This window comes from Lepisosteus oculatus, chromosome 11 (genome assembly GCF_040954835.1).
Source record: "Lepisosteus oculatus isolate fLepOcu1 chromosome 11, fLepOcu1.hap2, whole genome shotgun sequence".
Classification (NCBI taxonomy): domain Eukaryota; kingdom Metazoa; phylum Chordata; class Actinopteri; order Semionotiformes; family Lepisosteidae; genus Lepisosteus; species Lepisosteus oculatus.
The window spans coordinates 20,051,459-20,078,944 of record NC_090706.1 but is presented as its reverse complement, the minus strand read 5'-3'; the positions used below and the strand labels follow the sequence as shown (position 1 = coordinate 20,078,944).

The 27,486-nt window shown below is 40.1% G+C and overlaps 1 protein-coding gene across 2 annotated transcripts in view; it reads right to left on the bottom strand.

The window, feature by feature from the left end:
• The window catches only part of kcnt2b (potassium sodium-activated channel subfamily T member 2b), a 186,043-nt gene that overhangs the window by 139,984 nt on the left and 18,573 nt on the right, over nucleotides 1–27,486 (bottom strand). The window contains exon 1 of one of the 2 annotated variants that reach the window (XM_015349288.2): nucleotides 8,176–8,381. The exons of the other annotated variant lie outside the window; for it this stretch is intronic. Within the exon in view, the coding sequence (XP_015204774.1) occupies nucleotides 8,176–8,180 (5 nt within the window). The 5' untranslated portion in view covers nucleotides 8,181–8,381. Of the gene's footprint in view, nucleotides 1–8,175; nucleotides 8,382–27,486 lie in introns of those variants that run through there. 2 annotated transcript variants of the gene reach the window in all.

The window sequence follows — 27,486 nt, the reverse complement described above, 5'->3', positions numbered from 1 at the left end:
TTCTACCCTGTCAGTGTATGACATTTCATCTTGCAAATGTATTCTTTGGTCTCATTCCAGAGCTCATTATAAAATGGACACCCATTGACTGGAAAACTCCACAGCGCCTCCTGGAATGAGAATGATAATCTAAAAAAAGGATGTGCCCAAGATTTCGTTTTCATTCACAGAGCAACACGATTAAGACACAGATAGAACATGTTCATTGCCATTTGTTTTATTAATTCCAAATCACCACTTATTTTTTATACACCCATTCAATTTAGCTCAATCAAATCATGTGCCTCCTCTTTGGAACTCTATTACAAGCCGCTAGTGACATGACCGAGGCTTGAACCCGTGATCACAGAGCTCAAACCTGTGCTGGTTTGAGCATTTATGCTGGCTAGCCCATTTTTTAATAATACTCAATATTCAATAATAATACTACTGATAAACTATTAATATTGAATGAGCAGATTTTTGGTTTTGTACTTTGTATACCTATGCATTCACTGTTTCTAGGGAAACTGATGAAATTGTAACTGTGCTTCTTTTATTCACAGGTTTGCTACCCCAAACAGTACCATCATTTGTGATGTGATACATCTGGAATTGGGTTTGCAGCAGCAATCTTTCAGTTAGATCTAAGTAAGACACACACTAACGCAGCCGTAAGGTACAAACCCTGTGCTCATTTATTATGGTGTGAGTAAATTAATCACAACCTTCAATTTATCCATTTTCTAATTTCTTTATCTAATTCAGGGTCGCAGGGGAGCTGATGCTTACCCTGCAAGCAACAGGCACAAGGCAGGATACTCCCTGGACAAGTTGTCCATCGCAGGACACATAGACACAAACACACATACACTCACATAACGGCCAACATTCCCAGAAGCCAATTAACAGTAATATTAACCACTGTGCCACCATGCTGCCCCAAGACTCAACCCCTGAGAATGAAATGTACCTGTTTTTAAAGCCAGCAGCCTTATCACTCGGCAACTCACAACTGGCAACCCACTGAAGCTCAGTAGATGTGAGTCTGGTCAGTACTTGGATGGGAGACCTCCTGGGAAAAACTAAGGTTGCTGCTGGAAGAGGTGTTAGTGGGGCCAGCAGGGAGCACTCACTCTGTGGTCCATGTGAGTCCTAATGCCCCAGTATAGTGACGGGGACACTATACTGTAAAAAGGTGCCGTCCTTCAGATGAGACATAAAACCAAGGTCCCGACTCTCTGTTTTCATTAAAAATCCAAGCGCATCACTTGAAAAGAGTAAGGGTGTAACCCCGGCATCCTGGCCAAATTTCCCATTGGCCCTTACCAATCATGGCCTCCTAATAATCCCCATCTATGAATTAGCTTCATTACTCTGTACCCCTATGCACACCTGCCCTTTATTTTAAATAAATCAAAATACATGATACTATACCCAAGAAAAATAGAACCCAATGGCAACATCCATCCACTGTCTAAATTCTATCCATTACATGGCCAGGGGGAAGCCAGAGACCATCCTGGCAAACAACAGGCGAAAGGCAGGATACAATCTGGACAGGGCAGCAGTCCATTGCAGGGCAGACATACACTCAGACCTGGGCTGTTTTCCCAGAAGCCAATTAACCTACTGTACCAGTATGTCTTTGAACTGGGAGGAAGCCAGAGCACACAGAGGAAACCCATGAGAACATAGACATACATAGTCTGTCAAGACTTGAACCCAGGGCCCCAGCAACTGTGCCACTGTGCCACCCCAATGGTAACATATACATATTAAAAACAGCAATATCCAATTAGAAATATTAGGATATCAGACAACAGCCTATAATTATTGGCCAAGTTCCACTTTTTTATACAGAAGAAACTAATTGGAAGTTCTTTAATATCCACTGAGGATATGCATAATGATAGAACAGAGAGCTACAAAATTTAAATTGAGCAAGGCAAGGGAAATATGATCCAACATGAGGTTTAATTTTACTGATGATTTTAGTTTTAGTCTAAACATGCATGAAACTCTGCATAGTGAGATGCACTAACATTGTTATTGTATAAATTGATCTTGGAAACAGAATCACAAGATACAGTTTGAATTTTTATATGCTCAAATTTAGAAAATCAATTGCAATTGTAGACTGTTCAAGAGCAGTGTTCTCAACTTCAATTAGGAGATGAAGAATTAGTGGAAAAAGAGATTCTATAATTAGGATATTTTATCTTCTTGTGTTGTTTCCCATGTGCCATAGTCTCAGATGATTTAAAACCTACTAAGAGCAATAAACTGAGTGTTAAGCTGATGCAGTACTGTCAACCTACCCCTCCATTTGACTTTTGCTCTAAACAAACAAGGGGGGAAACCTCATTAGGGAAAATAATTAATTTTGAGACATTTGAGAAGTATCAGCAAAAAATAATTTTAAACAACAAATAAAAATACAAATTCTAGGCCTTTCTCAGAGATTACTTCATTCAACAGTACGAACTTGTTGGTCTGGGAGTGTGTATTCCATAGCCCTACATTCACAGCATTTCCAGTTAGTACACAACACACAACAACAGGGAGACTGTGCAATTTAATTAATATCATTGTGTCTAGGCAAGTCGAAAGCACAAAAATCTCTTAAATACTTTTCAGGTTAATTCAGTTAACCCTTGAAGTATGAGAGATAAAAACCTAGCCTAGAAATAGATTTTGTCTTTTTTTCCCTACAAGATAAACTAGGCTGGCGTTGTGGGACAGTGGTTAGCATTGCTGCTAACAATGCTGGGGACCTGGGATGCATGGAGTTGTATGTATGTATGTTCTACCTGTGTTCATCTGGGTTTCCTCCATGTCTCTGGTTTGCTCCACAGTCCTAGGACATGCTGGTATGTACACTGACTTCTGGTGTAAGTGTGTGCGTGAAAAGCATATACTTCTTTATTACCTTGCTTTGTGTCACCTAACAAGTATTCCTGTTAGATCTGATGATCAAAAAGTAATTTTTAGATTTGCTATTATATAAGATAGGAAAGCACAAGAGTTCAACAACATTATGAAGAATAAGATTAAAACAAAAGGGAAGGGAAAACAAATACATTTTTAGCTCTGCCTCTTGTCTAAAGAGTTTGGCATCACCCAGTTTCCAGCTGTATTTGGAAAACAAGTCATGTCACCAATAGACAATGTAATGGGAAAATTACCTCCCCAGTCTTTTGCACAGTTTTTATATAATTAATCTCATCAGGGTGCAAATTATCTTGCATGTTTGTTTCAAAGCTTTCTGGCAGCCTGTTAGTCCTTCCTAATATGGGAAAAAACCTGAGCTTCATAGCCAAAACACTAAAGGCCGTAATCTTATTCCTCCTTATGCCTCTCCGAGGAGAAATGAGGTGTGATTTTTATATGTATGCAAATCGCTCTCTGAAGATCTGCACAAGAACTGCACAGCACACACATTCAATAGAGATTTCTCTAAACCTAGAGCTGGCAGCCAGCCTGGGAAGTTGTATTCATGCTGAGAGCAATTGCATCTGACACCTCACCTGTGGGTTTCTCTGGAGACAATACATGAGTAACTGTATTTAGAAAACAGCACTGCAATTTTTACAAGAAAGAAAAGCCTTGTGCTGTTCTGTGTGGTCTCAGCCGAGGCTGGAACGTCATCAAGAAAGTCACAGCACATAGATGCCAAGGATATGGTATTTTGAGATTAACACCCCTGCTTCAAGACAGACACCAGGTTGTTTTAAGGATTTTTAAATGTTAGTAAAGGAGTCTAATAACTTGATAGTCTCTCATCGGTGGATCTCCATTGCTAGTTACACAGGAACATTGACGATTTCGAACTCCTTCTAAACACTCACCTGTTCACACTGTAGCTGTAGAGCCTACAGTCTGTTTCTGCCTCTCACCTGCTGTCTGCTATTCTGATCTGTGTATGTAATGAACTCTGGTTGTGGATTCTGATATTGTGCAAAGGCAGCATGGTGGTGTCATGGTCAGCATTGCTGTTACAAAGTGCTTGGGTTCCAGGACAAGAGTAAGGTGCCCAGCCTTCCTTCTCCCCATGTCCGTGTGGGGTATCTACGTGGTATCCCCACCTTCCAATAACATACTGACTAGACTAAATCATCCCTGTGATAGAATGGGATAGGAGAGGCAGCCTGGATTTTGTCATGAATATTTGTGTACTATGAGATTGATAGAGCACAGGCTTCCAGGTTTGTCAATATATGCTGTCAGAGAAAGAGTACACATCTTCTGCTAGGCATCTGCACCTCAGAAAGAGAGGGAAGGAGAGTGTTTATTCAACTGACTGTAGGAGTGCAGAACCTGTGTGGCTTTTGAGACTTATGAAATTTGAGTTTGTTTTTCAAAGAGTCTGGGAAGGAGACATTTGTTTGGAGCTGGCAGGCAGCTCAGCTGCCCGACAGTGTAGTGGGGGGAAAGGTGTCTAGTGAGAAGTGCGTAGAGGAGCTTAAGCTTTTGTTTTGTGTTGTGATGGTAGTGATTATGGTTTCTATGCCTGGGGTGCTATCTGCATGGACTTTGCACATTCTCCCGGTGTTTGCATGAATTTCCTTCAGGCGCTCCAGTTTCCTCCCACAGCCCAAAGACATACAGGTATGTTAATTAGCTTCTGGAAAAATTGGTGTGAGTGAATGCGTGGTTGTGTGTGCACTGCAATGGACCAGTGTCTTGTCCTGGATGTATCCCACCTTGTGGCTGTTGCTTGTGGGATAGGTTTCAATGATCCTGCGACCCTGAATTGGATAAAGCAGTTAGAGAATGGATGAATGGATGGTTGTGATTAAATTCCTTATAAACAGTATAATGAATGCGTCTTACTTAGATCTAACTATTTAAAGGATCACTGCTACAACACCCCGATTCCAGGTGTGTCACACCACACATGATGGCACAGTTTGGGGTAGATTAAATGAGTTGCATTTTCAATATGATTGTGAATGAAAAAACACAGGTACAATTTTGCCTTCAGCAATCCATATTGCTATTGATATTGTGATGCTTATTCCATTTACCTCAAATGTCCTGATCCTTGGAGGTTAATAGCATACAGTATATATCTGTGATACAATACATTTGATCTTTTCACTTATTTTTAATAGGACATTGGCTGGGGGGTTAAAGGAGTAATATTGATGGTATGATATCAGTCTTATATTTTCAGGCCTCCCCAAGATGAATGGAGCTTATGTTTCTGAGTAATAAAAACAATAGCCAAAACCAGAATACCCAAATGTTCTGAAATCCAGATGTATCCTTTCTCCAACTCATTATTAAAGATGTATTTGAATGATTTTGATTTTCCCCAAACTTAGAGATTGGTATTTGCAGAAATCATCCTATACTTTAGTCACCTACTGTATACCGTCTAGAAATGTTCATTTACAATCCAAAACTGTCTAGCTTTATTAAAATATTCATTAAAGTATTTTCTACACAGTTGACATTTTTTCATAATTTGTTTGTTGTTTTCTTAATATTACAGGATGAAATACCATCTTTATACTAGATATTCTTGACATTAGAGGAGCAAATACTTTAAAACATGACTGCAAACAATAACATTCTGGTCAAAATTGTAAAGTCCCAGTATTATATATCAGATTTGTTTCTATTTTGCTTCAAGGTGTAAAATTCAGACAGTCCACTAATCCCCCATCCCACACACAAACACACTTTCCCTCTCCCTCTGAGCTCAGATTTGTTATCGATCACCCGAGGCCTACCATATAAAAAAACAGTGATACACTGTGAAAAATATTAGTATTTTTCTCTACCTGTTAACAAAATCAGGCTCTGCGTTCATTTTAAAAGTCTGCTCTGTTTGAATACACTTCAAATGAACATTTGGTACAAAAACAGTTAGTGGAAGTTAGTAGCCTGGATTCAACTGAATCAAAAATCCTCAGCTTAAAAAATAATTTAAAAAACAGACAAGATAAATGAGAGACCCCACAAAGACAGTGGCTCACAGCTATCTTTTTGTTCCATGCTTATTAAACAAAGTCTTTTTTTAGGGAACAATGTGTTTCATTCAAATACTGTACATAGGCCCTGTCAAAAACAGACCGTAAGCCCATCTTTGATAATTCAAAATGAGCCAATTAGGTTAGTTGTTTATCACCACTTTTTACATGAATTTGTAGTTTCCCACATAATCACATTTAACATACTGTATGTTCTCAAATTCAGACACCAAGAGCACTGTGTTTTCCAATGAACAATTTCCACAACTTATTGTCCAATAATCATTGACAATTTCAGAGATTACTTTGGCTTTGTCTTCACCACAAATACATTGGAATAAATACAATACAAAGAAGGAGAAATATTTGGACCTCAGACAGCCACCCACCATGTCTGTGATGTTAAATAGGTGCTTCTTCATACAGGGAGTTTGTAGACTATAAACAATCCTGTTTTAAATTTAAGCAGGTCTCAAGCTCTCCAAAAGAAATATATATATTTTCTTCACACCGACTTAAAAAAACACAGACAAAAGTCTAAAAATGTGAGAAAAATATTTTCTGTTCTTTCATGGAAACAAATTTAAAGTGAAACATGACTGTATAAGAATGAAAAACTCTGTGGAGGCTAACACACCAATTATCCTAAATTAAAGTCTATTTTTGAGTGAAATACCTGTGGAAACTTGGTACTGTTACATTATCCTGAGAGACATGTTATCATGTCACAGTTTGTCCATAATGTCTCCACAGGAGAGGGATGTTTTAATTTTTTCTGTAACAATAGAATGACTTCCAAGTTGCCAAAAAAATAACCATAAAATGGCATCCACAACTACTGCAAATTTAGATGTAAGTGATTGATTCACAGTCAAATCTAAAAATCTCAGCCTTGCAGACTTGGAGAGGGACATATATTGTATATACTTGCTGTAAACACTGAAGAATGAAGAACATGACAATTGTTATTGATCACAAAAGTCTCAAAAGTCTAACAACACACAAGAATAAAATGTACATACATAAAACACATACAACAACCACAAAAACAACAGAAACATGTCCTTCTGACATAGCTGATGAAAATCTCATTCAGATAGATCAAACTGTCTTATTTCCATGTAAAAAAACATTTTACCACTCTTTTGCCAATACTAAGAAGGGATTATGATATTTTGCAGCATGGTGAACCTCAGTAATAGAGTGGAGGATCTGAGCAATCAAAGAATTAACAGATACAATCTATACCGTGCTCAACACCCGCAAGCACCCTAGAGTTGCTAAGAAAATGTTTTTTATTTTAACCAAACTCTATCCAGCTCTTTAATTTATTTTCCATAACAGCAAAACCAAGAAAAATAGATAGATACTTTATAATAATAAATAAATAATAAAAACCAACTGAGCCTACTGAACAAAAACCATGTCAAAGGACAGCAAACAATGGCAACAAACTTCAACTGAATCCTTTGAAAATCTATGTCTTAAATCTAAATCCTTTTAATTGGTAAGTTTGGCCTACCAAACCCTAAATTTGATATTGATTGATCATAACCTGTTTGGTTTGAGGAGTGACAGTCTTGAGTAAGTTAGAACCACCCAATAAGAAACCAAAGGGTTCCTGTACTGGCAGAGGTGATGAAGATGAAGGGTGTTCATTCAACAAACACTTGTGTTCAATGATATAGAGAACTTTGACAAATAGAATTGGTCTGCCTTTCAAACTTTCAGCATGAATTTCAAGAAAGGCAATAATCTTGAGCGCGCATCTTGAGTATCTATCATCAGTCATGTGTCAAAAAAGACAATCCTTAGAGTTAAAACATATAGAGGAAAACAGAATCGCATGATGTCAATTTCATGCATTGTGATGTTCCTTTGGAGCACTTGTGTAAGGATACATCAATATTTTGAGAATACAGGAGTGGGATTTCACATGTTCTAAAAGATAAAATGCTCTCCAGTTTAGTTTCCAAAATAGTTTCCAGTCTGGATATATTGTGTGAAATCCAGCTTTAAAGCACACGAATCAGAAGTATGTTTTTAATTTTCTTAGCTCAGTACAGTCAAAATGGTTTTCCAGGTACAGTTTTTAAATTTTTTTACCAGGGAGATGACTACATCAGGACATCTACATCAGCAGCAATTAGAAATTACAAAATAAGTACAGTATTTGTGCCCATGCAAGAAATAAATAAAAAAGGCATTTATTTACCTCATCAGTTTTTTAGAAACAATCAGGTGATACACTATGCCTTCTTCCAAACTGTCTGGCTTTCATTTTCCAGGGAAGATAACTTTTTTTTTCTTCCTGGCTCGTCAAGAGAGCCAGGTTCAGTCATTCTGAATGATATTCAAATCCCACCCAGTCCTTCTGTAAATTAGACAGCTTAAGAAACCTGCCATTTACATGCAGCAGGGTTCCTGAATTCCAATGAAGCATGAATACAGCATAATACTCCCAGCTTTGTCATGAATTCTGTTCATTCTTATGTAAGAACATTCCGGAACAGGGCATAACTAATTTAGCTCTTGTGTTCCATTATTTTAGAGGTTTTACAATTCCACATGTGGTGGGAGGTCATTTGTCTAGAAAAAATCCTGTTCCAAGTTAAATCCAAGAAAAGAGGTTCCAAGTTAAAATCCTGAATGTCCTGAATCTGTCATTGACTCATCGCATGTTTCCCTTGAGCATGTTATCAAATTCTTTATACTCTGTCCTTAAGACCAGCACCGGCATCTTATGGAAAATAAACAGCAGAGGACATTGATGTCTAGACCACTCTCTGGCCCCAGAAAGTGGGTTATAATAAAAGTCTGTGGTGCATGTCCAATTATTTGTTTCAGTGTCATTCCTTTCTAACTTCTTCACGGATACAAACTCTTCATTCACCATGACAGAAAGTGGGGTACATTTGCTTGCTTGAGCAGAACAGAACCTGTAAATAAATAGCCCTGTTTCATAAATTAAAAGATGAGCTCATTTGATCTACTTTTCTAGTTATTTAATTCTACATTCCAGAGGTAATTGCATCTGTTGTCTACAATTCTTTGTTGTTTGGGCTAAGACTTCTTTCCAAAACTACTTTAATTTACCAAATTATTTAATATACTGTAAATGAGGCTGTCTTTGATTAAATTGACCTACAGTTCATAATCTAATGTCATCAAGAAACAAAACACTATAAACTCAGTGATCCTTTTAAGTAGGTTATATGGTCCAGTACTTGGTAGAGATTTAGGATAGGATGTAGGATGCAGAATAGATATAATACACTATGTTACAGAATTCAGAAATGCAGTGAAAAAAATAATTAGAAGTCAAGGTCATATTGGAACCAAAGATGGCTACACATGATCAGTGATCTAATCTAATGATGTATGGTATAAACAAAGTAAGACTGTAACTTAATCTTATAGTCACAGATGGAGAAAACTACAAGGAGACTTGTTGCAAGCCTGAAAGGCACTGATTAAGTCAACCCTGGGTAAAACTGCAGGGCCGGTTGTGACAGAGGAGCCCAAAGACACAAGGGGAAATTAAAGAGGATGGACATGCAGGACTGAGAACATATTACACACACCTTCCCTTATAACACAACAGAACACATGAAGAGTTAGAAATAAAAAAAGTGAATATTATATAGACTATACAGCCTCTATATAGCCTCTGAATTCTGCTGAAGTAGAAAGGGTAGAAACCAGCAAAGTAGGGGCTTTCTGATTAGCTTTTTCTATTAATTTAAATTTAAATAATTGCATCTTCCATTCAGATATGATATTACTGAGCAAAAGGATCCACCACGAACAGACTTTGTTTCAAGCTCCTCATTTGTACATCCACTTCAGGTCCCAGTCTCTAGTGTTCTTAATTAGCCCTCAATTAAGGTCATAAAACTGTTGTTTAAGTTGTCACATTCATAAAACATTTCCACATTTCTGCTATCCGTCACCCTCCAAATGAACAAAGGTTAATTCTGTGTTCCTGAGATTAAAAAATCACAATTAGCTTACTTCTTAGAATTAAAAAAGGTTTTGTCTTACATTAATTAAAATATGTATTAACAGATGGGGACGTGGGGGCATTTTCTCTTCAATCAAAAACAATTAAAACTGATTATTTTAATTAAAAGTCCAGCCAGAGTTTCCCAGACTATATAGATTCTGGCATTTCTCAGCTCTTACACTGAAATGGACTTGTCAAGTTTTAGCTGAGGTACATTTTCTTATTTACAGGTTTTCTTTGCAATTCATAGAATTCATGTCTCACACATCCCCTGCACAATATGTTTACTTTGAGCAGAGCTAGCTGATGAGTGATTTGTCTGTATTATCTGAATTGTTTCACCCAAATCCCCTGCACTGTATCTTCTACTATACAGTGGTGTGAAAAAGTGTTTGCCCCTTTCCTGATTTCTTATTTTTTTGCAAATTTGTCACACTGAAATGTTTCAGATCATCAAACAAATTGAAATATTAGACAAAGATAACACAAGTAAACACAAATGCAGTTTTTAAATGAAGGTTTTTATTATTAAGGGAAAAACAAATCCAAACATACATGGCCCTGTGTGAAAAAGTAATTCCCCCCTGTTAAAACATAAATCAACTGTGGTTTATCACATCTTTGGAAAGCTGAGTTCAATTTTTCTAGCCACACCCAGGCCTGATTACTGCCACACCTGTTCTCAATCAAGAAACCACTTAAATAGGACCTGCCTGACAAAGTGAAGTAGACCAAAAAAACCTCAAAAGCTAGACATCATGCTGCGATCCAAAGAAATTCAGGAAAAAATGCGAAACAGAGTAATTGAGATTTATCAGTCTGGAAAAGGTTATAAAGCCATTTCTAAAGCTTTGGGACCAGCAAACCACAGTGAGAGCCATTATCCACAAATGGCGAAAACATGGAACAGTGGTGAACCCAGGAGTGGCCGGCCGACCAAAATTACCCCGAGCGCAGCTATGGCTCATCCAAGAGGTCACAAAAAAAACCACAACAACATCCAAAGAACTGCACGCTTCACTTGCCTCAGTTAAGGTCAGTGTTCATGACTCCACCATAAGAAAGAGACTGGGCAAAAATGGCCTGCATGGCAGAGTTCCAAGACGAAAACCACTGCTGAGCAAAAAGAACATAAAGGCCTGTCTCAGTTTTGCCAGAAAACATCTTGATCCCCAAGACTTTTGGGAAAATACTCTGTGGACTGATGAGACAAAAGTTGGACTTTTTGGAAGGTGTGTGTCCCATTACATCTGGTGTAAAAGTAACACAGCATTTCAGAAAAGGAACATCATACCAACAGTAAAATATGGTGGTGGTAGTGGAATGGTCTGGGGCTGTTTTGCTGCTTCAGGACCTGGAAGACTTGCTGTGGTAAATGGAACCATGAATTCTGCTATCTACCAAAAAATCCTGAAGGAGAATGTCCGGCCAAGCTGAAGCGCACTTGGGTTCTGCAGCAGGACAATGATCCAAAACACACCAGCAAGTCCACCTCTGAATGGCTTAAGAAAAACAAAATGAAGACTTTGGAGTGGCTTAGTCAAAGTCCTGACCTGAATCCGATTGAGATGTTGTGGCATGACCTTAAAAAAGCGGTTAAGCTTCGAAAACCCTCCAATGTGGCTGAATTACAACAATTCTGCAAAGATGAGTGGGCCAAAATTCCTCCACAGCGCTGTAAAAGACTCATTGCCAGTTATCGCAAATGCTTGATTGCAGTTGTTGCTGCTAAGGGTGGCCCAACCAGTTATTAGGTTTAGGGGGCAATCACTTTTTCACACAGGGCCATGTAGGTTTGGATTTTTTTTCCCTTAATAATAAAAACCTTCATTTAAAAACTGCATTTTGTGTTATCTTTGTCTAATATTTATATTTGTTTGATCTGAAACATTTCAGTGTGACAAACATGCAAAAAATAAGAAATCAGGAAGGGGGCAAACACTTTTTCACACCACTGTAGCAACCCATTGAAATTGAGTCTCAGACTCAGTCTGGAAACAAGGACACTAGGTGTGGATACTGGTGAGCTGCATAATCATTTGTTATTTAAGTCCACCCTTTAATTAATGAATCAGTTAAGGTTCCCTGCAGTGTGATGGGAACTTTTTGGATAAATAAATGGATAAATAAATAGGTAGTGGGAGGACCACATTTACAGTACATACATTCATTGAGCAGTTTTATTGCAGAGGGAACAAAAGACTTCTTATAAACATTTGTATTTGAATTTGGTACCCTATGCCATTTTCCTGATGGGAGTATTATGAATTGAGAATAGAGTAGATCCATGGAATCAGTTGTGATGTTCCTTGCCATTCTGAGAACTGTATTATGATATAAATCACTGAGATGGGGCTGCTGTTTGGTCTGCTCCCAATTATTTTTGCTGCTATTTTCACAATTCTGGACAGTTTGGTTTTGCTTTCCAACCCCATGTTTCTAGATCAAACTGTCATGTTAAATGCCAGGATGCTCTCAAAAAGGCTTTTTTCTAGGCCATCTGTAGGACATTTTGACTAACATTAAAATTCTTTTTAGTTCTAGTCTCTGAATTAAAATCCGCGTCTAATTAGCTTTTTTTAAAATGTTATCTATATTCTCAGCATAACTCAACGTCTGATCCCAGATATTTAAAACTCTCCACAACCTCTACAGACTGACCATTGAGTACTATTGTCTGCAAAGATTGCCCACTGTCGGTTTAAGCATTGAAAAGAAGCTCTTGGTCTCGGTAACACTTGTTTCCAATACGCTTGATTGGCACATGTTTTCATGGATACCGATGCTTTTAAAGTAAGTTTGCTCACCTAGAGGTGACTCCTTTAAACAGAGTCCCACAGGAACCATGTCACCTGTGTACTTAACCAGAAATCTTTGATCCAGCATATAATATTTTCATTCACATTCAAGTCAAAAAGACATTGTAAAAGAATATGAATTTGCATGGTGTTAAAAGGAGAACTAAAATCAACTAAAAGAGCTCACTCAAAAGAATTTGAGTATTGAAGGTGCTTGGCTATGGAATCTGTCCCCTGCGTACTCTGTTAGCAAATTGTAGTGTATCCAAGACATCTATTACTGATGACAAAAGATAACAACTATTTCCATACATTTGACTAAAAGAGAAGTGAGAGCCACAGGCCTAAAATCTTTGAGTAATTTAGCCCCTGGCGTTTTTGGAATAGGTACAACCATAGATACCGTCCATGTGTCTGGAACAGTATGGACTTTGACAGGGAAATTAAAAAGTTGGCTAAAAGACCTAGCACTTTCCCTCTTAAACTATCAGGTCCTGTTGCTTTGTCACAGATCTCTTCACTTTTGCTCTTGGAGTCTGTGAGTCAAGGCTTCTATGAAACTGATTAAATTAATTGAGAAAACTAGCACAGTCCGCAATATGAACATTTTGCCTTGTCTACTCCTCCCCATCATTATATTTAGCCCATACCATGCCTGCTTTGCATAACCCATGTAAAGCTTCTGTTCAACTTTATTTGTTTGACTTAGCCCTCCTTACTTTACTCCTAAATTCCATCTCTTTCTCCCTGACCATACTTGTATCACCTTTAATAAAGGCAAGCTACTTCTCACTTAGACACACTTTAAGTTATCTCGTTAGCCATGGCTTATTGTTAGGAAAGATTCTCATAGTCTTTGTCTGTATTATTGTGTCTTCACAAAACTTCATATACAATGTTAGGGAATTTGTTAGCTCGTGTGGGACACGAGCCAAAAAACACCTGCCAGTCCATGGTGTCAAAGCAGTTCTTCCTTACTCTCCTCTGACCACAGAGTATAAAGAATAATCTTCTGCCAGTATTTTTTCAGAAGGTGAATAATACTGTGGTTAGATTTACCGAGGGGAGGTCTACACAGTTTTATAAGCATCCATAATGTTTCCAAAGCACTTATCCAGGATGCGTATTGAGCATGTCGGACATGTGATGTATTGCAGGCAGAGCAGACAGATCGCAAGAATTAAGCTGGTTGATGGTTAAAATATGCAGTGATCTTGTAAGCCGCTTCACTGTTGTTTGGACCAGGCACGTAAACAAGAATAACCGTGATCTGTCCAAACTCACAGAGTAAATAAAAAGGTGTGATTGAAACAGAGATAATCTCATAGTCACGAGTGCAGACCTTTCTGAGTCTTTCATACTGCATTGCTCAGGTGTTGTCCAAATATAAGTTAAGAATTTATAGCTTGGATGTCTAGGAAAAGACAGAGATCATTCAATGGAAATTGAAGCAAGAGATAAATACTAGTAAAACTAATCTTTTAAGCAGTTAATGGGTCCTCATGTATCCAAGTAGTACAGAAGCTGCTGATCAGCACTCTTGGATAAAAGGTCCAGACAACCTGTTATATGCAATGAAGAAACCATTACACCTGCTAAACCGTACACCAAGAATGTAAGCAACAAATCCTGTTTTTATGATTTTGGTTGTACCCCAAATGCTAACCTCCATGACATGAAGCAACTCACTCTCTCTCAGTTCTGCCAGTCCCCTGCAGTCTCCCAGCAGGGATTCAGATGAAAGCAGAAGCACTAGCTCCTGTGTCCTCCTCACTCACTTCTAATGCAAGCTGTCAGAGCCCCTCTCCAGAGGGCAGGGAGGTAACAAAAAGAAAGATTTAGCTTATTTGCTGGCGAATTGTCCCTGCCGCCTCAATTTATTTAGGTGCTTAACTTCAGAGAGGCGAGTAGCTCTTGGGGATGTGGGATTTAAATTCACGGAACTGAAAGCAAAAAAACTGGCATGTTTCTCACATAGTGTTACATAGCAATCGGTATTAACCTAGTCTTCAAGGTGAGTCAGAAAGTCGGGAGATCAAAAGGAATCTTGAATGTCTCAGGAGCTGATGGGATAAGTGCAAGACTTGTGACCTCCAAGACTGTGGTTTCAATTACATGCTCTTGTTTTCTGGAATCCAATTATTTAGTGTGAAACACAACTTTGCTCTTGCGAGTGCTATCATGATTATAGTATAACATAGAATTTTTTATGCGAGACATTATCCATTGATCATTCAGCTACATGATGTTTTTTGTTCATAAATCTGAATTATGTTTGGGCTTTTTTCAGCTTGATCTCTTCTTTACCCAGTTTAATTCAGCACCCAAAGATGGGAAGGAAAACCACCTCTGACTATTCAGACTTTCACAGGAAGATCAATAAAGTCATCACATATGCTCACAGGCTTTTTTTACTTTTCAGCTGCAATTAAGCAAATGAACAAGTAGATCTCCCAGTCCCCTGCTCTAACCTAATTAAGCATGCGATTAGTTGAACCAGTTGGTCCTTTTCCCTGCATCTTAAAAGATCACAGACAAAAGGACCTGGACATAAGCAATTAAAAAAATGTATTTCTTTTTTATTCGAAACATTTTCAACTTAGAATTGACCATTCTTAACTAGCTCAAATGCTACTGTACCTGTGTAGGACATGTGGAAACATACAGAGTAAGGTTTTTAATAACCAGGTTTAAACCTCCCTGAACATTATTGAGCTTGCATGCATAGTGCACATGTAATTTATTCTTTTGCACTGTTAACATCATGTGGGGGGTGGTAATGTGTCAGTTATCACTGCTACCTCACAGCGTATGGATCAATGGTTTGATTCTGGACTGGTGCTCCTTCTGTGTGAAGTGTACATGTTTTCACTGTGTCCATGTGCCTTTGATTTTCTCCCACTTCCAGGGCGCAGTCCTGCTTTGTTCCCTGTCCTTTCAGAATAGGCTTACCAGATATAAGCAGCTGTCTGACAAAGCCTGAACATCCTTCATGCTTTTGGTCTAACAGGCTAAACCCTGTTTCATTACATTTTCAAGCGATTTTCTTTTATTTGTTGTGTGGTCACAGCAAGCACTTGTAGTTTGCCCCTGTGGTGTTTATAGTTTTACAATACTTTTTACTGATAAGGTGCCAGAAATGGCAGAGCCCCAGGAAAAATTTCAATATGTACTTGAGAAAAGTGCACTGCTGAGCACTTCTTCATCTTTACAGCAAGAAAGATAGGATTGATCTCAGGTGTTGCATGGCACTGGCCAACAACACAGCAAAACTAAGTGCACGTGTCTGCACTGACGGCTATCTAGGGGCAGCAATATTGTAATAATAGTAATTGCTTACACTTATATAGCGCTTTTCTGGACACTCCACTTAAAGCGCTTTACAGGTAATGGGGACAGCCCTCCACCACCACCAATGTGCAGCCCCACCTGGATGATGCAACAGCAGCCATAGTGCGCCAGAACGCTCACTACAAATCAGCTAACAGTGGGGAGGAGAGCAGAGTAATGAAGCCAATTCATAGATGGGGATTATTAGGAGGCAATGATTGGTAAGGGCCAAGGGGAAATTTGGCCAGGACGCCAGGGTTACACCCCTACTCTTTAAGAGAAACACCCTGGGATTTTTACGACCACAGAGAGTCAGGACCTCGGTTTTACGTCTCATCCAAAAGACGGCGCCTGTTTACAGTATAGTGTCCCCATTACTATACTGGGGCAGTAGGACCCAAATGGACCACAGGGTGAGTGCTCCCTGCTGGCCCCACTAACACCTCTTCCAGCAGCAACCTTAGTTTTTCCCAGGAGGTCTCCCATCCAAGTACTGACCAGGCTCACACCTGCTTAGCTTCAGTGGGTTGCCAGTTGTGAGTTGCAGGGTGATATGGCTACTGGCATATACATTCTAGGTGGACACATTACATGTCCCCATTGTGAAAACTCAGCACTAGAGCAAGGAAACGTCTTGAAAATGGAATGAGACAGACTAGCTTTGGTATAATAAAAAGGTTGAGGACTGGAAGCACTGGAAAGAAAATCTCACAGGTGAGCCTCACACACAGCAGCACCTGCGGGCAAACAGCAGTAGACTTAAAAAAAACACACAACCTGCCCTTTACATTTGAAAACAGGTTTTCTTGAAGCAATGCCACTAGTTCAAAGGTAAAATAATCAGTGGGATGCTGTAGGTTCCAAACTTATTTTTGGCAGTAGACACAGCTGGGAAGAAGATAAGCACTAGTTTGCTGTTTGAGGGCACTCATGTTGGGCACAAAGGAAACCCAGCAGTATCCAAACTCGGTCCAAGAAACTTTCACAGACATCAATGCAAAGTATTACATGTGTGCAGTGTCAATGACGTGCTGGGCTAAACTGTTGTGCAATACATGAAAATAAAAGGCAGATCTCGTGCAGGAATGAGAAATGCTGGATTTCTTGGCTAATCTGACAACGCAAGCTGGGGATCTGGGTTCCTCTGAAAAAAAGCTAGGGACACAGAAGTAGGTAAAAAAAATATCTGTAAAATATTTGTGCAGCTGAACTCTGATTAATCTCATTCAGACATCATCACACAAAGTTTACTTGTGATCAAAAATCTGACTCTGCAGCAGGCAGATAAAAAAACTTTAAATGATTTATGTCACACCACTAACATTTGACTTTGGGGAAGAAAAGCTGAGCTGCACAATATTTTGAGGCCAGTTTTGGAAGCAAAGTGAGATGTGCAATACCTTTGCAGTTCCTTGGATCTATTTCTCCCCTTTTACCATTGAGGAATCTTTTCATGATTACAATGAAATATGCATATATTTTTAAATTAATCTTCATTATGACTATAGCAGAAACAGTTTGTTCAATGGTTTCCAAAGCCAGAACACATTTTCTTATTCTCCCTCTGACACATCTCTTAATTACTCAATTAAACCAATAATCTGTTCAATTAAACACTTCAAAATATAGATCTGAAGTCACGCTAACTAGCTTACAGGTCATTTCAAATCTGACATGGTTGAAGAGCTCAAAATAATGTGCACTCCTGAGTGCCTCTGTCTGTGAAGGCACCTGTCTGTAGCTCATGATCCCTATCATCTGGACATCATAGGTTTGAGTATGGGTTATATTACTAATTGAATCTCAAGGCAGAGGTGAGCACATCCAGGGCTGTTTGGTCCTAGCCAAGCAATAGAGACCCCTAGATCATGAGGAGCACGTGTGAGCTCCCCCAGCTGAAGCTAACTTTCGTGTAGCATAAGGTGCTGTGGAACTCAGCTTGTGCCCAAGGTCAAATTACTAACCAGTCAGATAGAGAGCAGAAGTTCTGGTTCCCCACATGCCAGTAAAGAGTTTGTGGCAGTAAACCAAGTTGTTTAACAACTGGCTATTTCCATTGGTACTGGCATAAAACAGGAGAATAACTGGAAATAGTTTTTTAGGTCATCTAAAAAAGGTCAGATGGAGCAGCAAACTCCAGTCATAAATGAGAAGTGAAACATTGACTCCCCACCTTTAAGTCCTGCAATTAAGAGGAAAGGATTCTCTTTCTTTTTATATGATACTGCAAATTGCTCTGTAGTTGCAGAAATTGTGGAACACTTAAAAGTGACCCTGTAAATGTGCCAGCAAAATAAAAATGAAGCGTATCAAATTAGCCAAATTGTCCCTGATGTCTGTGCTAAAGCAATATAAATGAGGCTGTAGGCAGTACAGAAACCCATCATAATTCACAGAGCAAAGCATTTTACAGAAGCACTTTGGTGTCTCAGCTCCTTCCCATTGGTTGAGGGCCAACAGGTGATCCCCTCAGGCGACGGTTCCTGTATAATATCTTTTCCCTGCTTTGCTGTACTGTAAATTCATTTAAGAAGCACATAGAAACAAATCAAAACTAGAGCAGATTAGCTGAAACTTGAGGTCCCACACATGTAGCTGGTAGACTTTTTCAGAAAAAAGGCTTCCCTGGGTTTTCTGGTTGGTCTGGTTGGCACTGCCTGTCACTCACTGGTGCTCTGTTCTTCAGATTAGATGTAAAAATCTGGTTCAAGCAACTCTGTGGAGCAATTTGTGCTGCACAATGTACCACCTACTCATGTTAAGTTGCTTTGGATAAAGACATCTGCTAATTGAAAAATTACTACTGTAGTCTACATTGAGTTCCACCTGAAACATTAAAATCCTCCCAGTTTTGTTACCATATAAAAGCTTTTTTTGCAGAGAATAAAGATAGCAGGTGCATCGGATACTTCATTCATATACAGTAGTTACTTTTAGTAATGCAGGTCATAATTCTTCAGATTCCAATAACAACATATTTTAGGATGTAGCAATTTTACCTGGCAGAATATATATAGATTTTTTTTCTTATTTAGTAATAGAGTCAAACCCCTAAATCAACAGCTCACTCCTCAGCTTGAAATTTTCAAGAGACCATCATGACACCAAACAACGTCAAGATAGCTCCTGTAGCAAAAAAGCTGAATGAGTTCTCAACCTTGAGAGAGACAGCACTGCCTCTCTTGGATATACATTAATAATTTATTGCTCCCTTATGATTACACAGACCTCTCAAAATGGAGAAATGGACACTTCTGTTTTTCACTTGAAGGGAATCGTGGTTTCATTCCTGTGCCACTATAGAGATGTCTCGCAACACACACAAAAGATCAGATCATCACCTATTGTCTCAAAGTATATAGTGTGCAAAACTCACTTTCCAATTATTGGTCACATCACGGTCTTTTCACACTTTTTTTTCCTCAGACAGATCACAGGCAATCTCAAGGACTGCAAGCAGAAGGGTATCCTCTGATGTTGTTGCCTAGCCCATGGGTGTAAATGTAAGCTTGAAGAGATTAAAACCCATTACCGGAGGACAGTGTGAGTCACTGCTTCAGCTGTGACAAACACTTTTGTAATTCACAGAAGGACACTTGGCATGGAAATCATTACAACAGTACATCTGTTTTCAACATTAACTCTATCCTTTAAGGAACAAGTCATGTTGCATTATCTCACTTTGTTGCTACAGCTTTTAGAGTGCAATGCTATTGATTTTCCTTTAGAGAACTTGCATGCTGACACATTTGGGTTCAGGAAATTGTTGAAGTCTCATTCAATGCAACTTTAAACCACCATGATGCTGTTAACTGTTAATAAAACTACAAGTGATTTGATTTATCTACTACCTGACATGTATTAATGATCAAAGAGCAGGGCAATAATGGCCCATAATGTCACAAAGAATGGAAATCCCAGAGTACTGGCTTTCAAACTTTAACCTCAAAGTACTAGCTTTCAAACATTAAACCAATGATCCTCACCCATAGTCTTGGACTATGCCATACAGGAACTAATCAATGACCAAGGACTTGGTAGCAAAATAATACAAGAAATTGTATATGGCCAATAAAGTGATCTTATCTAATCTATTAAGATTATGGCCAATGGCTCTCTTTAGTACCAGTAGCAAGGTTTAAACATTGTTTTCATTAAGAAAATAGAAATTGCAGGTATTTTTTCTTAAACAGCTCACAGGGATAATAAAACTTGAAATCTTTTTTGGAATCTGCGATAGCTCTTTTTTTAACATCACATTTTTCAAAGTAGTGTTGAGTGTTTTAATGAGATCTTATTATCTTGAATAATTTAGGGCTCCGCAGCCTGATGTAAGATTAGACTCAGGAGACAGTGCATTAATACAAATATTTGTGGGGTTCTCTTTGTGGCTGCAGCTTTGGCAACTCGCCAATCAGTTGCAAATCCATAAACTTGCACCAACCGAACACCTGATGTACCACACTGCTGTGCTCAAATGCAAAATGTGGTACAAAAATCCAGAAAGCTCATTCCTACACAGCAAACTAGAAAAATAAGTACACAGTTCAAAATTCAAATTTAAAATGAATGCTCTTCAGGATGAATTCTCAAGCTCCACATGGATTTGGACTTGCAAGTTGCTCTTCTTTTTAAGGCTGCATCTGCAGAATTCAACAACAAAAAATGGTGATGGTTCCTGAAAGCATTCAGCTTTCAGAGTCAGTAAGTCTTATAATACAGGTCTAGAAATTAATCTGCAAAGGGCTTGCTTTCAGAACAAGAAAGTCCCATAAAACTTGAAAAAAATGAAAACTCTCCCCTTAAAATGTCAGAATATTTCATTCAGAAGAAATGAAAACATCCAGACATGAAGTCGCACATGACAGGGTATTGTGTAACAAAACTCGTACTGTGTTTTATATCAAAGCATGGCAGCAGACATTATTTTTATTCTAAAGAGCCAGGTTTTTATCAGCATTGTGGATGTCTCCGAGTTGTGAGAGAAGGTGATGGCGACGCAGGGGGGAATGTGTGTGTGTGGTGGGGGGTGACAGCCTTGAAGACACTGCTTGAGTGACTAAATGCCTTCATTTGTATGTTAATCTTGGTTTCCTTTAAAAGCCCTGCTGGGGATTGCTGACGCTTTATTAAATTCTCGCCGTTTATAAAAATAAGCCGACTGATATTTACAGTGCTAAGATGGATCTGAAGTGCCTTGTCTCTGCAGACGTGGGAGGGGGAGCGTGTTGTAATAATAATTATTATTATTTATTAATAATAATAATTATTATATTACTTACACTTATATAGCGCTTTTCTGGACACTCCACTCAAAGCGCTTTACATGTAATGGGGACTCCCCTCCACCACCACCAATTTGCAGCATCCACCTGGATGATGCGACAGCAGCCATAGTGCGCCAGAACGCTCATCATACATTAGCTATTAGTGGGGAGGAGAGCAGAGTAATGAAGCCAATTCATAGATAGGGATTATTAGGAGGCCATGATTGGTAAGGGCCAAGGGGAAATTTGGCCAGGAGACCGGGGTTACACCCTACTCTTTTTGAGAGACGCCCTGGGATTTTTAATGACCACAGAGAGTCAGGACCTCGGTTTTACGTCTCATCCGAAGGACGGCGCCTGTTAACAGTATAGTGTCCCCATCGCTATACTGGGGCATTAGGACCCACATGGACCACAGGTTGAGCGCCCCCTCCTGGCCCCACTAACACCTCTTCCAGCAGCAACCTTAGATTTTCCCAGGAGGTCTCCCATCCAGGTACTGACCAGGCTCATACCTGCTTAGCTTCAGTGGGTTGCCAGTTGTGAGTTGCAGGGTGATATGGCTACACAGCTGTTGTACACAGCTGTGACAGATATTACTGACGCCTTCACTAGTACCAGCACAGGTTCTGATTTAAATCCCATGCAGGCGGCTAAGCAGAGATATAACTCAATATTTCGAACCTGGTGTCACTATAGACCACAGATCACTGGCATAAATGTGAGCACATTCACTAGCCAGCTGTAATCCGTGTCACGCCCGACATCCCTCCCTAGAGGGCGCTCCACTGCTCCCATTATTGTTCGTGTGATTTAGTTCTCCAGGTGTACCCTTTTAGTGTTATTATTTAAAGACTAGCTCCTCCAGTTCTCGGGGCTCATCATTAGGGTAAGATGTCGCGAGGCCCGCCTAGCACCAGGAAACCCTACGTCCGTCTCCTGAGGGCATAGGCCTCATCCCCGACACCTCACGCTTCCTGAGCCCGGGGTCTGGAGGATCTCGCCCCGTCACCCTTGGACCTCCATGTTTCATTCGTCTGTGTGCTCCCCTCTCCCGGGGATTTTAACTTTGTCGCGTCCCAGGATGGATTTCTAGTTGATGGACTTTCAGACTGTGCTTTGACCTGCCCTTGGACCCGTTTGGATTTGGATGCCGTTTTGTCCTCCCCGTACACTGTCTCACGGACTGTCACTATTATTTTGTGCACTATTAAACCCCTGTGTGTTCCTTTTACCACGCCTCCTGTTTTCTCCAGCTCCTACCGCATCGCATAGGGTCTTCTACAAGATCTGACACGGATTTCAGTCCGTGTCCGTTACAATCTGAATTCCTCCCAAAGACACAGATGATGAGTGCACAGTGGCAGCTGAGGTTGAGTGACCAGGGAGCCTTTGGCTTGTGCGTGATATTGAACTTCATGGCTCTCAGCGTGCTAGTGAACTTTTTGGTGCTTCTAATGCACCTGCTCTGCTTGAGCAGTTTAAACCAAGCAGAAGACAGTGTGGGTGTTAGACTATGCATATTGCCTTCATCATCCCTGTGCTAGTATGGAGTGGGGCGTGTGCCAGTAAATTAACAATCAGCAATGCCAAATTAGGAGTAGTAATTCCTAATTTGTAGCACAACTGAAATGGTTACAATGTGTCGTGGGTATTTTGTAGCTGCAGGTCAATCCATACAACAAAGGCGCTTATCAGAGGTTGTTTAGCCAGCAAAGATGGCAGCACATCTGAGAACCTCTCAACCCCATGGAGCAACTGATAATTTTTGGCTTCAGCTTGCAAAGGGACCTCCTGTGATAGCCAGATCTTACATAGTCTCTCTTAACTTAAATTCCTGGAAAACCTGGCCCTCTGTTGATGGATGGAGTGAAGTCAAATGGTGCACAGGCAGATCTTGTAAACACAAGATCATGAATGTACACTAGAGGAAAAGAGGAAGTGCCCAGCCTTCTCGGGTTGGGTATCAGTTCTGCCTGTGCCACATGCTGAACTAGTACCCGATCAGTGATTTAATGGGCACATATCTAATAAAATGGCATTGAGGATGCAACTGAAAACTAGGTGGAAGTGCACTTAAAACCAAGAGCAGGAAGCACTTTTTTACCTATGGGAGTATGGAAAAGTCTGTCCAGTTACGTGGTGGAAGGCGATTCTCTAGTTTCTTTCAAGATGCAGCTGGATGAGATCCTTGGATCGATTAACATCTAGCTCCCATATGGGCTAAATGGGCTGAATGAGCTCCTCTTGTGTGTAACCTTATGGAGAATTCACCAACAGAGAGACATTGTACTGTTATGCTATATGCTGCAGAGACTGTGTTAAATGGAACATGTGTGAGGTGTGTCTCTATGTTCCCTCGGGCCCCCTCTCTTTCCTCCGGCTGGATCCTGCAGGCCAGCTCCCAAGAGGATGAGAGATCAGCGCTGGAGGAATGCCCAGAATATGGCAGCGAAAGTGAGAGGGAGAGAGCGAGCAAGGCTTTGTTAAAGGGATACAGATAATCCCCACACCAAATGACACCCAGGAACCAACAAAGCCAGGTTATCAAATTGCAGTGCACCCATCCACAAAAAGCCAAAGAAGACAAGTACCCACATTTATTGTATGCGCAAACATCTGTGACTTTCTTTCCAATTGCCTTTTATTTTTGCTTTCCTTCAGCTTTCCAGTAAACAAAGCATAAAAAAGCTGTTGTTCATTGCACCATTTGAATTCAATAACCCTTCCCTGTTAACCACAGACCTCTGCCTACGAGGATCATGTTTTCAGTTCTGATGGTGTGACACCAAGATGTGTACAGGAGTAATTGAAAAGCAGCTATGCATATAATATTCTTGTTGTTCCAGTTCTGTTCACTGTGGGGAAATCTTTTGCACAGCCTGTAAAGTCCTCTTCTCTGGGGAGAGTCAGAGAACAGAGAACATGCCAGCAGACTTACAGATGAACTATGATGCCACCTAGTCAGAGGCCTTTTTTATTATTCCAAGATTCAAGAGCAAATTCAATGCACCTAACCCCAAACACAAGATATCACATAAGGCAAATTAGCAGATATCATATTATTTAATTAATTAATATAGGCATGTTTAAGACACTGAGATGGATGGGGCAACCCATACAGAGTGTATTCTCTCTTGTGCCAACTATGCAAAAATAAAATAGTAGATTTTTATCCTAAATACAGAAATATAGTTGTTTACTAGAAGAGGCATCTGCTCCCATGCAATCATATTTGGATAAAGCAATTACAAAATGGATGGATGGAACCTCAAAATTTAACGTTTTATTAACAGATTTTTCAAGCCTACCCCTAATCTGGAAATACTAAGCACCTAACTTGGACTTTGACCTTTTCATAAAATTGAACTGTATTTTACCAAGAGTCATTGTAAAACAGTCTTTCAGATAAAACAAAACAGTGTTTTGTCTTTTTCTTTCTTCATTTCTAACAACTTGGTAGGTGGTTAATGCTACATTACCAATCAGGTTTTGCTTTAAATTGTTCTTTGGAAAAAAATAAAAAAGTTCACACCAGACAATTAAACAGCATCATGCTTCGTAAACAATAACAAAGCAGTAACTCTTATCAAAAGAAATTACATCTGTTAATTAAGATAGATAAGACTTTATTGATCCCAAAGGGAAATTGATGCGTTATAGCAGTCCAGCCCAAGTCCAGCAGTCCAGCCCAAGACAAGCAAAAAACAAAAACAGACATCAGAAAAATTAAAATATGTACAGCAATACAAAATAAATAAATAAAAATAAATACAGGTGTGTGCAAAATATGCCCATAGTCACTGTAATAATTATAATAATTAATAATTGCTTATACTTATATAGCGCTTTTTCTGGACACTCCACTCAAAGCGCTTTACAGGTAATGGGGACTCCCCTCCACTACCACCAATGTGCAGCATCCACCTGGATGATGCGACAGCAGCCATAGTGCGCCAGAACGCTCACCACACATCAGCTATCAGTGGGGAGGAGAGCAGAGTAATGAAGCCAATTCATAGAGGGGGGATTGTTAGGAGGCCATGATTGAAAAAGGCCGATGGGAAATTTGGCCAGGACGCCGGGGTACACCCCTACTCTTTTCGAGAAACGCCCTGGGATTTTTAATGACCACAGAGAGTCAGGACCTCGGTTTTACGTCTCATCCGAAGGACGGCGCCTGTTTACAGTATAGTGTCCCCGTCACTACACTGGGGCATTAGGACCCACATGAGTCGCAGGGTGAGCGCCCCCTGCTGGCCCCACTAACACCTCTTCCAGCAGCAACCTTAGTTTTTCCCAGGAGGTCTCCCATCCAGGTACTGACCAGGCTCACACCTGCTTAGTTTCAGTGGGTTGCTAGTTGCAAGTTGCAGGGTGATACGGCTGCTGGCATATCGCTGTATAAACAATAAAATATGTGCAAAATGTGCACAGGTATATACAGATTGAGTGTCCCAAAAAAAAGTACAATGGATCAACGGATGCTGTCCATAGACTAGCAAATGAAGGGCTAACAGTCCTAGCCTAGGGCAGCGTTATACACCCTGACAGTCGCCGGGAGGAAAGACCTGCCGAAACGTTCCTTTGAACACCGTAGCTGGAGCAGTCAGTTGCTAAGAGTCCCGTGAAGCAGATGAGAGGCGTTGTTCATGATGGCTGTGAGCTTGGTCATAATTCTCCTCTCAGCCACCACCTCCATGGGGTCAAGGCTCATCCCCAACACAGAGCCAGCCTTCTTGATAAGTTTATTGAGCCTATTTGCATCTCTCGTCATGATGCTGCTGCCCCAGCACACAACAGCGTAGAAGATGGCCGCTGCCACCACTGATTCATAAAAAATGTGTAGCAGTGTTCCACACACGCCAAAGGACCTGAGCCTGAGTCGGTTCTGACCTTTCTTGTATAGGGCATTAGTGTTACCAGGCCATTCCAGCTTATGGCACTGGAGAAGTCAAAGAACATAACTCTCACAATGCTCCGCGTCTTCTCCAGGTGAGAGTTAGCTCTGTGTAGCAGATAGATGACTGCATCCTCTACTCCCAAGTGCGACCAGTAGGCGAACTGCAGGGGGTCCAGTGCTGTACTCACCAGGGTTGTGAGGTGGTCCAGTACAAGCCTTTCCAGAGTTTTCATTGGGTGTGATGTCAGTGCCACTGGTCTGTAGTCATTCAAGACTTTAGGGCACCGGGCAAGATGTCTTCCAGAGCACCGGAACCGGAACTGCAGAAATGCAGGCATGTTTCTAAAGTGATTTTAACACTGAGATCTCTATTGTTTTTACTGCCAACTTTCTGACAATCATTTGAAAGTCTGGCTTACTATATTCTATCAAAATTTAAGCTTATAGCATTGGAGCTCAACCCCAATATGAAATCGAAGTCCTGAAACCAAATAGAAAAGATCTAATGAGGACAAAATGTAGATTTATTCTGAAAACGGGACCATAAAATAAACACTGCAGGAGCCTCGGAACGGGAGCGCAAGTGATTTTAAAGGGAGACCTGCAAAAAGTGCCTCCTTAATCGATTGGAAGGCTTGTGATGAAATTTACAAAAGTGAGGTGGGGTGAATTTGTGAGGCAGTGGGAGAAAATGAAGGAAATGAGAAATGGGCTGTGCTACAGCTTGCAAATCAAAGCAAGAATTAAGCTGTCAGAATCAATCAATGTTTTTTTGTTTATTGCCAGAGCTGATATTACCCAGAAGAGACACCAGTGATACTGTTCTTTAAACCTCCATGGTCACTGATGAGCCACTGTAAACAAGCCGATGTCGTAAGTACCTGATTCAGCTATCTCCGACTCCAGAAAAAAGCATATTGACCAGGCCAACTCAAGCTTCAAAACCTACAACAACAGAAGAGCCAGGAACCAGTGAAGAACAAATTGAGGAGCATTGGTTGAAGCTGACTATGTGGGATTTTTTAAAGAAACTGACAGTTCAAACGCCATAAGCATAGCTGTCACTGGGGCTCTGGGGAGTTCCAATTTTGGTTTCCTCAACCAGTCCAAAGACATACTGGCAGGTTAATTGGCCCTGGTATGAGTGTCTGCATGTCTGTATGTGCCCTGCAATGAACTGGCCCTGCGATAGATGTCCAAGGTGTACACCACCTTGTTGTGC